We start from the raw sequence: 16630 nt of genomic DNA, 5'->3' as shown, positions 1-16630 counted from the left end.
TTGGGAACAAAGATTCAGGAGATGGGTTGAGTAGCAGAATGGATGTAGCCGAAGACTGCATGAACGAGTTGGAAGGTTAAGTTGAAGAACTCTAGAAGACATTAGGAAGGATGAAGAGATGAAATAAAGGAGAAGCAAAATGCTATAGGATGGGTCAGAATGTCCGTATTCATATCTCAGAAGCAGAGAGAAAATGACTGGAGCAAGGGGGAGAAAATGTTTGCAGATAAAATGACCAAGAGTTTCTCAGAGATCATAAAAGAGGAAAGATCTGAACTTTAAAGAATGCTAAACACAACAGATGGAAGGAAGAAAGCCCACATCTATATACACTAGAGTAAAAGTTTAACAATGAAGATGTAGAGAACATTACAAATCTTATTGAAAGAAGGAGTCACAAAGGAATAAGAAGCAGATTAGTATCAAACTTCTCAGTAGCAACAGTAGATCTAAAAAATACTTTGTCAGTATCAAAATAACTTTCTTAAAAAAACAAACAATATGGAAACCAATTTGACCATAAACTATTAAAAAAAATACACACGTGTATATATATATATATATATATTTTTATTTTTTCATGTGTATATTTTTTAATGCTTATTTATTTTGAGAGAGAGAGTGGTGGGGGGGAGAGAAGAGAGAGAGTGAGACAGAGAGAGAATCCCAAGCAGGCTCTGCACTGTCAGTGCAGGGCCCAATGTGAGGCTCGAACCCACAGTGAGATCATGACCTGAGTCAAAATTAAGAGTTGGATGCTAGGGGCGCCTGGGTGGCTCAGTCGGTTAAGCCTCCGGCTTCAGCTCAGGTCAGATCTCACGTTCGTGGGTTCGAGCCCCGCGTCAGGCTCTGTGCTGACAGTTAGCTCAGAGCCTGGAGCCTGCTTCCGGTTCTGTGTCTCCTTCTCTCTCTGCCCCTCCCCCTCTCATGCCTGTCTCTCTCTGTATCAAACATAAATAAAACATTTAAAAAAAAAAAAAAAGAGTTGGATGCTTAATCAACTAAGCCACACAGGTGCCCTAAAAGTAAAAATTTAAAAGCAGAATTTTATTATTTATTTTTATTTTTTTAACATTTTTTATTTATTTTTGAGAGACAGAGACAGTATGAGCAGGGGAGGGTCGGAGAGAGAGGAAGATACAGAATCTGAAGCAGGATCTAGGCTCTGAGCTAGCTGTCAGCACAGTCTGACTCGGGGCTCAAACCCACGAACTGTGAGATCATGACCTGAGCCGAAGCCGGACGCTTAACCGACTGAGCCACCCAGGTGCCCCTAAAAGCAGAATTTTATATCCTCCTAAACTATTACTTAAATGTAAAGATGAAATAATTTTTTCTCTAGTATAGATGACCTTGGAAGGCTTTCCACACAGAACTCCTATTTGGAGGAAATACTGTTAGAGCCCAGGCGCTTGCATAAAATCCATAACGTGTGAGAGAGAGAGCACACCTAGGGAAGTATTCTGTTGGCCAGAAAAGCAAGGGCTTTGTGATTTTGGAATAAGCAAAGAGTTTTGACACAAAACATAAGAGAAAAGACACAGCACCACAAACCATGGAGGAGGAAATGGATAAAGGGGGTAACTTTTAAGTTAATAACTTCTTTTCATCAAAGAGTAAAAAGGCTAGCCACAGGGTGAGAAAAGATACCTGCAGTACATATGTCTGACAAATTGTTTGTATCCAGAAGTTTGAAGAAATGCCTTCAAGTCAATAAGAAAAAGTTAGACAACTCCATTAGAAGAAGGGGCAAAAAATCTTTTAACAGTTACTTTATAAAAGAGGATATCCGGATGGCTTGCGGGCTTATGGAGAGGTGTTAACCTCAGCAGTCATCCAGAGGTGGCAAGTTAAAACCACAACCCAGTACTTCTGAACACACCAGAATGGCTTAGTGAGAAAGATGGGTAGTACCAAATGATGTTGAAGTGTGGAACACTCCAAATTGTTGGACCTTGCTGATGGGGCGTATAAATTGGTGGGGTGGTTTTAGAAGACTTGGCAACGCATACTAAATAAGGAATTTTGTGTATATATTCTACAACTCAGCAATCCACTCCTAGGCATATTGCCAACAGAAATACATCTCTTGTTCACTTAAAGGTAAGTTCAAAGATGTTCACCACAGCCCTGCTTGTCATACTCTCTGGAGTTAACCCAGGTGTCCATCAACCAAAAAAGAGTGGATAGGTTAATTGTGGCATAGTCACATGGTGGAATTCTATAGGGCCCCCCACAACATTGAGTGTCATGAACAATGCTGAATGAGAGAAGCCAGACACGAAACATGGCATACTATATTCTCTTGATAGGAAGTTTAAGAACAGGCAGAACTCATCTAGGGTGCTCAAGGTCATGGTAATGGTTAGCTGTGGGAAGAATTGTGACTGAAGGGAGCGTGAAGAGGACCCCTGGGGTCTAGTGCTGCCCTGCTTCTGGGTCAGGGTGCTTGTTATATAGATGTCTTCATTTGATGAAAATTTCTTGATCTTTTACTTTGGTGGTTTATGCATTCTCTATGTAATATTTTGATAAAGATTTTAATAAAAATTTAAGAAAGCAACCCATAGCAAAAGCAGTCCAGAAGTAAATTCTGGATAATCCTCACATGGAAGGCAAGTGAGGAAATGGGAGGCAATAAAAAGCAGAGAGAGATGGGAATGTCCTCTGCTCTTTCTCTTGTTGGGAAATGTAGATAGAAGTTTAAGTGATTGATGGGGAAAGATAAAAATAGTTACAGGTCCTAATAAGTTAATGGAGTAACTGCCAGAAATAACAAAATAGAATATATATCTTTGAAATACACCGCATTGATTAAGAAAGGTTCAGTGGCAATTAAGAAAGGCTAGACAATCAGTTTGTGAAAAAAGATAAGATGCTGAGGTCTTTCCAAAAAGAATTTCTGAGATGGGTAGTCCAGTGCTGGTATCAGTAGAAACCCAGCCTCTCTGTTGTGTTGCCCTACTGTGTGCAGCTTCTGCTTCAAAGGTAGTCCAAATACTGGAGCTGCAGTGGTTAAACCTGTATTCAAGTAACAAGGAGGAGGAAGCGGGAGGGACATAACCCTCTTAAGGAAATCTCCCAGAAGTCACCCATGAAACATCCCCTTTCATCTCTTTGGCCAATTATAAGACCATACCTGGCTTTAAGGGAGGCTGGGAAATGCTGTTTAGCAGGTGTCTAGCTAATCATTGCGGTTCTAAAACTAAGAAAGGAGGACAGAATAGCGTATTGGGAGGCAAAAGGGGAAGGTAAACCCCTCTTTTTCTTGTCTACTCTACTAGTACTTCTGGCCACCAAATGTGTGTGGGTTTTCCCCAAAACCATCCAGTTCTCTGACACCAGCCAGGTGTTCTACAATTTCACTCAGTTCTGCTACTACCTACTTGGAGGTAGCATCAGACCCCACAGGCTAAGGGCTCAGTCCCATCAGACTGGCCTATTTTAGATCCCAGTTCTAAGTCCAGGTTGTTACCTGTGCTTGGGTCAACCAGCTATAAATCACGGGTTCCCATGACCCCTCCTTGGGCTTGATAATTTGCTAGAATAGTTCACAGAACTCAGGAAAACAGTTTATTCACTAGATGACCAGTTTGTTACAAAAGGCTATAACCAGGGAACAGTGAGATGGAAGAGGTCCCAGGTGGGTATAGGGAAAGAGTGAAGAGCTGCTATGCCCTGTTCAGACATGTCATCCTTCTAGGTGAACACACCCATGTGTTCACCAACCTGGAAGCTCTCCAAAATTCCCATATTTCAGGGATTTTTGTGGAGGTCTTCGTAAGTAGGCTTGATTGGTTAAATCATTTGGCCATTGGTAACTGAACTCAGATTGCCAGGCCTGCTTCCCTTCCCAAGGGTGGGAGTATGTGGCTATAAGTTCCAACCCTTTAATAACATGGTTAGATCTCCTGGAAGCCAGCCCCCATTCTTCATGATTTTCCACAAGTCATTAGCAGAAACTGAGGTATGGTTGAAAGGTGCTTGTTGGAATTAATCAGATACTCCTTCCACTATTATCACCTTGAAGCTATTTCAGGAACCTAGGACAAAAAAACCACAAATATAATGAAAGATGCTCCCATCGCTCTTATCACTGAGTAAATTACAAGCATTTTAGGGACTGTGTACCAGGAATTTTGAACAAGAACAAAAATATATTTCTTATGGGGGGCACCTGGGTGACTCAGTCAGTTAAGCGTCCGACTTTGGTTTAGGTCCTGATCTTGCCGTTTAGAGTTCAAGCCCCACGTCAGGCTCTGTGCTGATAGCTCAGATTCTGCTTCAGATTCTGTGACTCCCTCTCTCTCTCTCTGCCTCTCTTTCTTTGTCTTGAAAAATAAATAAGCATTAAAAAAATATATATATATTTCTTATTATAAATCACATAACCCTAGGAGACAGCTAGGAAACTGCCATACCTAAGAAGGGAAATTGAGGGGGGGAAAAAAAAAGAAGGAAGAAAAGAACAACTGAAAAGTCTGTTTTTTAGAAAAAACAGGAGGCTGAATTAAGACCAGCTAGAATAGTGATTAGAATAACTATAAATGGGTTAAGCTCACTAATCAAAACTCTCAGACCAGCCACATTCATTAATATGTCATCTGTCAAGCAGACCTAGAGGTTAATGTGGAGAGAATGGGAAAGTACATCAAATGAATGTGTTATTCAGGGGAAGTCATTGATTGGCCTAATCCTTTTTTTTTTTTTTTAACCTACCTATAGAATCAGCTTTACATGTATTGTGGCAGGAAAACAGCCTAAATTGTTTCTGTTCAGCCCTTTTTATTAGTGTGGGCCACCTTGTATATTCTGAACATTTTAAGACTGTTTTCTCCTGCTTCAAAGGTTTTCTGTAGAACTGGTCTCACTTCTCTTTCTCTCTCTAACTCCCTGTGACTTTACTTGCCTGAGGTTGCTAAGACCTGATTAGTTCTCCACCATGGCCCCTTTTCAAGGCTGCCTGCCCAGAACTAGAAGAGGCCAGTGTTCCTTAAGTGGAGATGTGGGTGTACACAGATGAGGGTTAACAGCATTGATGTGGAGTGAGTACAGCTTAGGTTGTTGTGAAGGCAATTAGGATTCTGCCAAAGAGTTCATTGTTACCTTAATGATAATGCCAGGTGCTAGACTCTGGCTACTTGAGGTCACTCCTAAAGGGCGGGCTCATCCCCAGAGCAGCCCTTAGACTGGAGAACAATGGAGAAGCATGCAGAGCATGGTCAAGCAAGGAGGGCAGGCATGGGTGTGCTATAGGGCCTTAGTCATGGGTTCAAAGCAAGTTCTAGTCATAATTGGTAAGAACTGGACGTGCCAAAGAGCAGGAAGTATCTCAGCAGAAAGGTACTAGGAGACCAGAGGCTTAGCCAGCATCTTTTAAAGGAGCAGAGGGATCCTTATTTGGAGTTGTAGTCTCTGTTTTTAGAGTGTTTGTGGCATGGGACCCAGTGAAGTCTTGCTTCACCTAATGTATATACTTGAGAGTCAGATATTCCCCACACTTGAGAGTCATGTTTCCCACCAGTTGCCTATTTGTCAGCCTTCAGTGCCCCCAGGTTGTACTCTAGAGCTGCATAGTGACAAATGCCCAGGCAGTTCCCGGGTAGTCACTCTTCAGAGGTCTTGCTTTCGTCTGTCAGGGGTGGAGTTTAATAAAAACTTCGTCGTTTGTAAATTTGTAAGCGTATAAAAAGAAATCCTTATGTATTCATCATTTGATTTTTTTCCCCCAACTGAATCTATTCTGAAAACTACTGACAGTATTTTATACAACATTTTAAACAAATGTCAAGTAAAATTTTTCTTTGTTTTTTTTGTTTTTCATTTCAAGCAGAAATGTTCTGTTTAAAAAATTGACAGGTCTTGGTTATGGCTTCTATGGATTTTTGCCCTTTTAAGTTCAAAGAAATAGCCTAAGTTACTAGTGAACAGTTACTAAAAAGGGGAGTGTTAGACTATATGCCTTGAGGTTCTGCACTTCAGAATTGGAATTTCACTATCCTGTAGTACCTGTCGCCAGACCTGAGATAACAGTGTGCCATGTTAGACAGGCCTTGGGTAGTGACTTTCCCCCTTCATAGTAGACTGGGAATACCTGCATCACATTGGCCAGGCTTCAGATATGTGCTCAAGTCACTTATCTGGTGGAAGAGAGTGCCCTTGGCCCTGCCCATTCTCACTTAATGAGCTACCTGAGTTCTTGGGCTTCTGTGCAGCATGAGGATGAGGCTCTGTGAAGCCGATGCTCTTCAGGATTAGAGAAGGTGCATTTCCCTATGGGGAGGTGAGAGGCCGGGGAGCCCTCTTTCCCTCTCCCTCACTGTGACCTCAGAATGTGGAGCAGGACTCCGTTCCTGAGGCCCCTTTAGGCCCCTGGATAGTTTCCTCAGGTCTCTGCACTGCAGGTGCGGGTACAGGATCACTCCTCATTATCTCTTTATCTCTGCTGCCGTGTTTCGCTTTCTTCTTGAGGGGAACCTGGGTGAGATCAGATCCCTTGAGGTTGGACTCTTTGCTGGGGCATATCGTAATCATTTTCTGTAGTCTAAAAATAGCCCCAAACCTAGAAGGAAAATCACATTTGTACATATTCAAAACACTGCAGTTATGGGGGCGCCTGGGTGGCTCAGTCGGTTAAGCCTCCGGCTTCGGCTCAGGTCAGATCTCACAGTCATGGGTTCGAGCCCCGCATCAGGCTCTGTGCTGACCGCTAGCTCAGAGCCTGGAGCCTGCTTCCAGTTCTGTGTCTCCTTCTCTCTCTGACCCTCCCCCTCTCATGCTTTGTCTCTCTCTCTGTATCAAAAATAAATAAAACATTAAAAAAAATCTTTAAAAAAAAACAACACTGCAGTTATATGTTCTTATACAGATTTTAGTAGAAAAAACCTCATACCAATTTAATATTTAGGAAAGTTAGCCCTTGAATTAATTATTCTGAAAGTTAGTATAAATCTAAAAACAAGATGCTGTGAAAAACATTGAAACATATTAGACCAGCCTTTGAAACAGAGAGGTTGCTCACATTTGGTAAATTTGAGGAAGCAAAAGCAATTCTCCTTGAATAGCGAAGTGAAACCAAATTGTCATTTTCCTGTTCATATTTATTTACATACATCTTTATATACATATTTACATATGTAAACTATATTTACCTATGTATTTATAGCCAGCTGTTCATTTTTGGGGATATTTATCCCTTATTCCCATTTTTCTGTCTCTTTCACTGGTAACTCTTAAAGTTCAGGGAAGCTTATGATTTATAAATCAAACCAGGATGCCCTAAAGGTCAACCTTCTTGTTTATCCTCCTAAGAGAGTCAGTGGGTGACCATGAGGATGAATGAGACCGGGAAAGCCAATTAATTTCTTGACTCTCACTTAGATAAAATTTATCTTGATGTAATACGAAAGTGGCCCTTTTGCAGTTTATTTTAAATAACTGAATGTGGAGAACATTTATTTCTTAAGAAGAGACCTAAGGCATTCAGTAGGGCTTGCTTTCTGCAGAAAGTCAGTAGCATTGTCTCTGCTTCTCTCTCCCAGATCAAGCACTGCACCTAGCAGAAATTTTCCTACCTCTCCAACATCATCAGCAAGTCCCTATTCCTCAGTGTCTGCCTCTCCCATTGCAAATGGTGATAGCACTAACACCTCTGGGATGCACAGTTCCGGTGTCAGCAGGGGGTAAGAGCAGGCGCTTTCACTTTGCTTCCCTCCCTCTGAGTCCTTTCCCAGGCTCTGCCTGGAGAGCTCTGCTGCCACACGAAGCACGGTGGGATTGGGTTCCCCGTGGGGATGTGCTGCATGTGGTTTCTCGCTCTATTTCATACCCACCATAGTGTGTGCCTCCTAGTTCTCACTTACGTTGCTTGTCCTTCTATGAGCTGGTGTTTTGCCCACAGCCTAAGTCACTGGTGGTCCTGGGGAGTCACTGCTTTTGTCTGTGAAGGGATGGGTTGGCCATATAGCAGAAGAGCTGTGAGGGAGTCGTTCTCCGCTGTGGGAGAGCCCTGCCTCTTTCCCCTCTAGATGGCTGCGATCCTTTGTGCAAGCATCTCAGGAGCGCTGCCACACAGCACAGATAGAGTGGAGGAGGAGGGTGAGGCGAGAGAGTAATGCATGAACACTCAGGCACAGTCAGCACCGAGTGTGGCCTGGTGGGTGGTGGCAAGTGTGACCTTCTGATCTTGGCAACCACATGTTCTTCCCTGAAGTCACATGGCAGTTAGTCTTCTAGAGGGATACACAGTTAGCATTTGCCAAAAGCCTGAGAGAACTCAGACAGCATTTCTCCCCTTAAGGATGTAGCAGGTGGTAACCTGGCCTCATCTCAAATCAAGGGCAGGGGTGGGTGAAGGGGTGTGGCTAGAGGGCTGGCGAGGGGAGTAGAAAGAACTTGTATCATGGGGCTATTTCCAGATAAGAATTCTAGAGGCCCTGGAGGAGCCCCAAAAGGTATCCTGAGGGCATGTGTATAGCACTCGCTTTTATTGCTGTTGTGGGTTGTGTTTTCCAGTGGATCTGCCTTCTCTTCTTCGTATAATTGTCAGGAGTCCCCATCGCCTCACATACAGCCTGGGCTCTGCGGACTGGGAAACCTTGGGAACACTTGCTTCATGAACTCTGCTTTACAGGTAGAGGGGAACTACCATCTCAATAACACTGCTTCTTCACAGGACTGAGGCTTGGTCAAGAAAGGCATGCTAAAATGTTGGGAGGATCCTTTCCCAGGAGTCCCTACCTACCCTTTGTTAATTCTTCAGGGATCCCTGTCGGGGTACCTCCCACCCTTTGTACAGAAGGGCCTCATCAGTGTTAATGGCCCCAAAGTGAGAGAGAGAGAATGGCAGCATGAGCAGGGGGTGGACAGAGAGAGAGGGAGACACAGAATCTGAAGACAGGCTGCAGGCTCTGAGCTAGCTGTCAGCACAGAGCCCCTCACGGGGCTAGAACCCACAAACCGTGAGATTGTGACCTGAGCCGAAGTCAGACGCTTAACCGACTGAGCCACCCAGGCGCCCCTTTATTTATCTATTTATCTTAAAACGTTTATTTATTTTCAAGAGACAGAATGCAAGTGTGTGCATGAGTGGGGAAGGGGAAGAGAGAGAGAGAGAGTCTCCAGCAGTCTCCATACTGTCAGCACAGAGCCCCATGTGGGGCTTGAACTCATGACCCTTGAGATCATGACCTGAGCCGAAATCCAGACTCAGACACTTAACCGACTGAGCCACCCAGGTGCCCCTTAAAGATTTTATTTTTAAGTGGTCTGTATACCCAACATGGGACTTGAATTCACAACCTTGAGATTAAGAGTTGCAAGTTTCACCAACTAAGATAGCCAGGTGCCCTGACAAGGAGTTTTTAAAAAAGGAAAATTTTAGATGGTCATATCTCATAACTATAGACACAAATAATGTAAATAAAATTTTAGCAAATCAAATTCAACAATATCTGGATGAAAATGGTAGAACAAGTAGAGTTTGTAAGAGCAGAACTAGGTTGGTATGAGACCTGAAAAGTTAATGTGTTTCACTTAGCCTAAAGGAGAAATCTCAATAGGTGTAGACAAAAACATTTGATCAAACTCAATTTTTGAATTTGAAGAGATAAAATTAGTATGAACACATGCACAGCGATAGTAGTTTTTGTTTTTTTCTACGCTCTCGTTTTCCTCCATACTGTTTTAGCTCTAGTAAAATATTTTGCCTTCAGATTATTATCTTCCCACGAGACAGTAGAATGTGCTAATCCATTATTATTTTCTTCAATGTTTGTTTATTTTTGAGAGAGAGAAAGAGACAGAATATGAGTGAGGGAGGGGCAGAGAGAGGGAGACAAAGAATTTGAAGCAGGCTTTAGGCTCTGAGCTGTCAGCACGGATCCTGACACAGGGATGGAACTCATGAACCTTGAGATCATGACCTGAGCTGAAATTGGACACTTAACCAACTGAGCCACCCAGGCGCCCCTCCTAATCAGTTCTAATTAAAAAAAATTATCTTAAAAAGATTATGTTAAAACTTACCATCCTCAAAAATAAATAAAACAGTAAAAAAATTTTAATTAAAAAAAACCCCAGCAACTTACCGTCCTTCACTGAATAGAGGACTATTCCATGTCAGGCACTTGAGTACACAGCTTTTGCCCTCGGGTAGTTATTTTAGTTATTTCAGAGACGTTCTTAGGGCAGAGTGTAAGCTCCAAGACTATATCCTTGGGAGGTTAGCTGCAAGACAGGCCACCAGCTAAGACTTGTGGGAGGCTGTGCCTTACTATCGTGAGCCTTGCAGAGAATCTACTAAGAACTTCATTTTGTTGGAGGTGACCCTCATTCACCCTTGAGAACTTGGTTTATCTTTCTCTCTGTGTGTTCTCCATAAGGGGTGTGAGCTCTGATCATGTTCTCTTTCAGTGCTTGAGCAACACCGCACCACTGACTGACTACTTTCTCAAAGATGAGTATGAGGCTGAGATCAACAGAGACAATCCGCTGGGAATGAAAGGGGAAATTGCAGAAGCCTACGCAGAGCTCATTAAACAGATGTGGTCTGGAAGGGACGCTCATGTGGCACCTCGCATGTTCAAAGTAGGTTGCTGTATATGTTTCTTTTTTTCTATTTTGGGGAGAGTGGTTTAGTGTGTGAATGAGGCATTCCAGTTGCATTTTGGGGTAAAGATGGGGTCTGGGACTAAAAGCCCCACATGATAAGAGCCGCCTTTTCTGTTGTTGAGTCATTCAGTGTGCAGGTACTTAAGTGGCCTCAGCCCGCTACCCTGAGCTGGGGCTACTTCCAAAGTCATCTATGCTGTATTCTGTGGTGCCAGTCTTTATATAGGTAACATCGTAATAAGCCAGACCATAACAATTCAGTTTTGTTTCCAGCATTATCTGAAGGGTATTCCCGGGTTCTCTGAGCCTGGAACCTATACCCACTGTGGGCTGAGTTGGGCCCCTAAGTCAGGAACTGGGTTGATATTTGTGGAATGTGGTGTGAGAGGCAGTTCTCACTTGGATCCCTCAGCGAGGGAGATTGGGTGACTTGCAGTGGGCTCTTGGATCAACTTGGGCCTTCCTTCACCTTAAATGTTTTTTCCTGTTGAGGGGAGGGGCCTTGCCTTCATATTTTGAAATATGAGAAATCCTATTTAGCCTATACCACCAGGGTCAAGGAGCCTTCATGAAGCACATGGTAGAAAAAGATAGGCATGTTTTTTGTTCAAAGAGGCAAAGCAGCACCTTAGCTCAGTGAGAAAATTTAAATCTTAGACCGTTTATTGAAATTGCAGACTAATTCTTTTTACCTCCATAGTCACATTAATCCCTGAGAAATACATATAAATTACTATTCATATACCATAAAGTCATAAAGAGACTGGAATTGGTGACAATACATTAGGCTCAAGCTCTTGTAAATAAACAATTGGCAGATGGTATTTAGGTATATTAGGGGTAGTGTAGAGTTTCCTCAATGATGGACATTTTGTCTCTCTTCACTGTCTATTATGGTAGCCACTAGCCACTTGAAATATGGTTAGTGTGAACAAGAAACTGGATTTTTTAATTGTATTTCATTTTAATTTAAATAGTCATATACACCCAGTGGCTGTGGTATGTGCAACGCAGTTGGAGAGCAACATTGGTTCTCCAACTATAGGATTCATCAGAACCTCTGGAAGGGCTTGTTAACATACAGACTATGGGGATACCTGAGCGGCTCAGTCCGTTAAGTGTTAAGCATTCGACTCTTGGTTTTGGTTCAGGTCATGATCTTATAGCTTCGTGGGTTGTTTTTTTTTTTTTTTATGTTTTTATGTTTTTATTTTTGAGACACAGAGAGAGACAGCACAAGCAAGGGAGGGTCAGAGAGAGAGGGAGACACAGAATCCAAAGCAGGCTACAGGCCCTGAGCTAGTTGTCAGCACAGAGCCTGATGTGGGGCTCAAACCCACGAACCATGAGATCATGACCTGAGCCGAAGCCAGAAGCCAGGCGCTTAACTGACTGAGCCACCCAGGCGCCCCTTTGTTTTTTTTTTTTTAATGTCTTTATTTTATTTTGAGAGACAGAGACAGAGCAAGTGAGGGAGGGGCAGAGAGAGAGGGAGACACAGAATCTGACACAGGCTTTAGGCTCTGAGCTGTCAGCACAGAGCCTGACGCAGGGCTCCAACCCACGGACTGTGAGACCATGACCTGAGCCAAAGTCGGACGCTTAACCGACTGAGCCACCCAGGCGCCCCCAGCTTCATGGATATTAACCCCATATCAGGCTGTGTGCTGGCAGTGTGGAGCCTATGTGAGGTTCTGTCTCCCTTTTCCTCCCCCTCCCCACTCACACTGTCTCTGTCTCTCTCAAAATAAATAAATAAACTTAAAGAAAAATAAATAAAATACAGATACTGGACCTATCCCCAAAGTTTCTAATTCTATAGATCCGGGTTGGGCCCAAGAATGTGCATTTCTAACAAGCTCCCAGGTGATGCTAGTGGTGCTAGTTGGGGACCACGCTCTTGAAGATAATGGGTATAAAGCGATACATGGCAGACAGTTATTTAAGGATAGAAGGGCTGTTAGGTACAGGAGGCTTCCTCTGGCTGATGTAGATACCATTAGTAAAGTTTTCACGGAGACTCTGAACCAAAGAAGGAAGTAGGAGAGGGATTTGTGTCAGTAGTTACGAGGTGTGGCGCTCAGGATGCCACCCTTCACTCTTCTTTTAGGATAGTGCCCAGGTGTCAGATCCCCTGTACTCCTGGCTTTGGATCTGAGCCGTCTCTCTCTGGTGAGAACTATTGGCCTCCTTTAGGCTCATGAATTAATTGAGCCACTCAACCAGATGATGTTCTCCCTTACCACGTGTCCTTGCAAAGTTAGTATTTTTTTCCAGGTTATTTATTTTGAGAGTGAAGTGGGTGGGGCACACATATGAGTCAGGGACAGGCAGAGAGGGAGGGAGAGAGAATCCCAAGAAGGCTCCACACTATGGAGCTGGATGTGGGGCTGAGACTCATGAACCAGGAGATCATGACCCAACCCAAAGTTGGATGTTCAACCACCTGAGCCACCCGGGTGCTCCTGCAAAGTTATTTTGGATGGCAATTTCCCATCTGACTTTACTGGTTTAAATCTTATGCCTTCTGATGTGATTGCTTTTGTTGCAGACCCAAGTGGGACGTTTTGCCCCTCAGTTTTCTGGCTACCAGCAACAAGACTCTCAGGAGTTGTTAGCCTTTCTTCTAGATGGATTGCACGAAGATCTGAACCGAGTAAAGAAGAAGCCCTACCTGGAGCTGAAGGATGCCAATGGGCGGCCAGATGCGGTAGGATACTGAAGATTTTTGAGCAATAGTAATTCATAGAAGTTGCCTCCTTCTGAAAGTTGCAGGAACATTCTTTTGGTCTTTGAGTATTGGTGCCAGGACCCTGGTTGCCTCTTGCTGTTGATGACGTGGACACAGGCTGTGGTAGAGTAATGCGCTCCAGGTCAGAAAGAGACTACCTCTAGTACTCCTGATTCTCCGGCTTGGGCTTCTTTAAGTGAGAATCAGTTTGTTAGTATAATTTCATTGCTGAACCAGAGACTAGGGCATTCTGAAAACTGTAAAGTGCATGTAGTATGGGCCTTCAGATTATTACTGCCCTTATTAAAATACGTATATAATAATTAAAATAGTTTGTAACTAACATTATTAGAGCACTGACTTCTTGGCTCCGTTTTCTGATCTGTGAAAATGGAATTTAGTATTTAAGTTACCCTATCACATTGGGATTCATTATACGAAAACTTGAAAGTAGCATTTATATCTTGAAGGGAAAAACCATGAGTTAGCTGAATTATAGTATAAATTAAAACCTCACTGAAGGGACTTGGGATCTTTGAAAACCTTAAAGGAGGCAATCCTTGCCCCAGTCAGGTCCGTTTGTCCACAGCGTTCTCAGGGCTGTCTGTCTCCCATCAGAGGATACACAGATGCCTGGGTGCCCATCGATCCTGAGTGAAGACGTTGTTAAGTGTGGGATTGGGCATAGAGCTGTCCCGTGGTTGTATGGTGCACCGAGAGCAGTCCACGCCGTGGATGGCCTGTGCTAGAGAGACTACCTCACAGTCCATCTCAGATTCTGCTGTGGATTGTTCTGGATGAAGGGATAAATGACTCGGGTGTGTTGAGAATATCTTGTTTATCTTTCTCTTTCCAGGTGGTGGCAAAGGAAGCCTGGGAAAATCACAGGTTGAGGAATGACTCTGTGATTGTGGACACGTTTCATGGTCTCTTCAAATCTACTTTGGTTTGCCCAGAATGCGCTAAGGTTTCTGTGACCTTTGACCCATTTTGCTATTTAACTCTCCCACTGCCCCTGAAGAAAGATAGAGTTATGGAGGTCTTCCTGGTTCCTGCTGACCCTTGCTGTAGACCTACTCAGGTGAGAACGTCTGAATCCCCGTGGCACTTGCCTGGGCGTGTGCCCCCTTCATCAGACCCTTGTGTAATCCCGTATCATTCAGGGAAGATTGTGAAGGTGCTCCGGGCTTCTCTGTCACTTTTCCCCCATGCTCCATTCGTGCAGCTACGGTAGCATGACTGATGTGCTAAGTGGTCCTTGCATCGGAGTGCTGGGAAGCAACTGCAGGGCACGTCTTGGCCAGTCAGCGAGGAGAGCCTTGCTAGAACAGAAGGCTGCGCGAGTGGAGTGACAGCAGGTCTTAGTGTCCCACCTCACTGGTGGCTCACTGAGTGACTATACTGCCTAGTCTTCTGGCTCTGGTTTCTTCACCTCTTAAAGATGACATGACCTGGCAGTTGTATATGTATATATATATATATATATATTTTTTTAATGTTTTTTATTCATTTTTGAGAGACAGAGACAGTACAAGCAGGGGAGGCTCAGAGAAAGGGAGATACAGAACCTGAAGCAGGCTCTAGGCTCTGAGCTAGCTGTCAGCACAGAGCCCGATGCGGGGCTAGAACCCATGAACCGTGAGATCATGACCTGAGCTGAAGCCAGACACTTAACCGACTGAGCCACCCAGGGGCCCCGGCAGTTGTATAGTTTTTAACAATTCCTTAAAGGAAGCAAACTTTAGGAATGAAACAAAACAGTATTTAGGAGGGTAAGAGATGGGTGGGCCCCTGTGCTGCCGCCTGAATAGAGAGGCAAGCACTGAGGCAGAAGACTTGCCTGTTGGCTCTTCTGATGACTCATCTGGGCCCTGACCTCATGTACACTGTTTCTGGGAGGTCATCTCAGACGACCTGTGTTGCCTGCTCCTCCCAGCTCACCGCCCACCCTTTGTCGAACGCTCTTGTCACCCCTCCCATCTCTCTTTCTGCAGTACCGCGTGGTTGTGCCGTTGATGGGAGCCGTGTCTGACCTGTGCGAGGCTCTCTCCAGGCTGTCTGGCATTGCTGCGGAAAACGTAAGGCAGGGTGGTCGGTGGCACTCAGCCTCCTTGGGCTACTTTCTAGTCCTTTGGAGTGTATTTTCAAACTTGTAGCCATTTTTAGGGGGTAGTTTTTATTGGCCAGCACAAATGTGATTATATCTGGAAAGCTCCGGCTCACTGTGTACACTATGGCTGAGACTCCCTTCAGCCACAGGAACGCTGTCCTCCCTCCAGTGAGGTCATACTAGCCACGGTCAGAAGGCCAGGAGTAGGGCTCTGCTCTCAGCTTTGCTGCCCTTGCCTACGTGACCTCTTCTTTGGTATGAGAAACTACAGTTTCTTCCCTACACTGAACTCCATGAGTCTGTAAAGTGACTTTGTGATGTTCCTGATAGGAAGCAGCTGCCCATGCTGCGCTTTCTGCTGAAACTGGCCTTGTGCGGAGGTGGGGAAAGTGAAGATCCCCTCCCCCATCCTCCATGCTCCAAGTCCCTCCCTTGTTCCAGCCCTGGTCAGTGCTCTTGTCAGCCCCACTCCCCTCGTAGCCCTGCTGGTTCTAGGCACTTGCACAGTTGGGGTTTGGTGTGGTTAGCTATGTGCTGAGGATGGTTTGGGGACTTCTGGCCCTGGCAGACACCCCAGAGACTTCTGGATGACTACCAGTCTCTGATCAACACTCACTCCCCCCCACCCCCATTTCTGCCACTTGTCAGATCCCATCATAACCCTCAGGACAAATGTTAACCAGCGGGTTCTCTGCTGGTGGCAGTCGTGCTGTTCTCCCTTGGGCCTTGGCCCCTGACTCTGGGGCTGGTTGTGTGGCGGTCTCTCTGGAGGCAACACTCCGGCAGCACATCGTTTTCATTTGCTTCTGGGGTTTTATGTAGAGTGCTTATCCATCCTGTAATCTTTCTGTTACTGTTGATTTTTAGATGGTGGTCACAGATGTATATAATCACCGGTTCCACAAAATTTTCCAAATGGATGAAGGTTTAAACCACATCATGCCTCGGGATGACATTTTTGTGTGAGTACTCAGTGGTTTCTGCTGCAGGCTCAAAGGAAATATTCTAGGAGCTTTGCCTTGTAGGTGTCTCCAGAGCAGAAGATCTGGTAGTTGTTGCTCATGTGGATTGCCCTGACTCCTCGTGCCAAGGGATGGGGTGTTAAAGGGAATTGTGGGTAGCCATCACTGCTAAGCACTTCCTGGCCCTTCTGAGCTAGGCATTCCAGATAACTCTCT

General features: G+C 44.5%; 1 protein-coding gene across 4 annotated transcripts in view; it reads left to right on the top strand.

The window, feature by feature from the left end:
- Positions 1-16630, top strand: part of USP4 (ubiquitin specific peptidase 4) — a 46941-nt gene that overhangs the window by 14417 nt on the left and 15894 nt on the right. For 3 of the 4 annotated variants that reach the window (XM_029919206.1, XM_029919208.1, XM_029919209.1), the window contains exons 7-13: positions 7542-7682; positions 8515-8632; positions 10414-10587; positions 13163-13321; positions 14199-14423; positions 15337-15420; positions 16320-16414. In XM_029919206.1, the coding sequence (XP_029775066.1) occupies positions 7542-7682; positions 8515-8632; positions 10414-10587; positions 13163-13321; positions 14199-14423; positions 15337-15420; positions 16320-16414 (996 nt within the window). The remainder of the gene's footprint in view (positions 1-7541; positions 7683-8514; positions 8633-10413; positions 10588-13162; positions 13322-14198; positions 14424-15336; positions 15421-16319; positions 16415-16630) is intronic. The other variant, XM_029919207.1, reaches the window with a different exon arrangement.

Source organism: Suricata suricatta, chromosome 12 (genome assembly GCF_006229205.1).
Source record: "Suricata suricatta isolate VVHF042 chromosome 12, meerkat_22Aug2017_6uvM2_HiC, whole genome shotgun sequence".
Lineage (NCBI taxonomy): Eukaryota > Metazoa > Chordata > Mammalia > Carnivora > Herpestidae > Suricata > Suricata suricatta.
The sequence above is the reverse complement of the archived record's forward strand: the minus strand, read 5'-3'. Positions and strand labels throughout refer to the sequence as shown.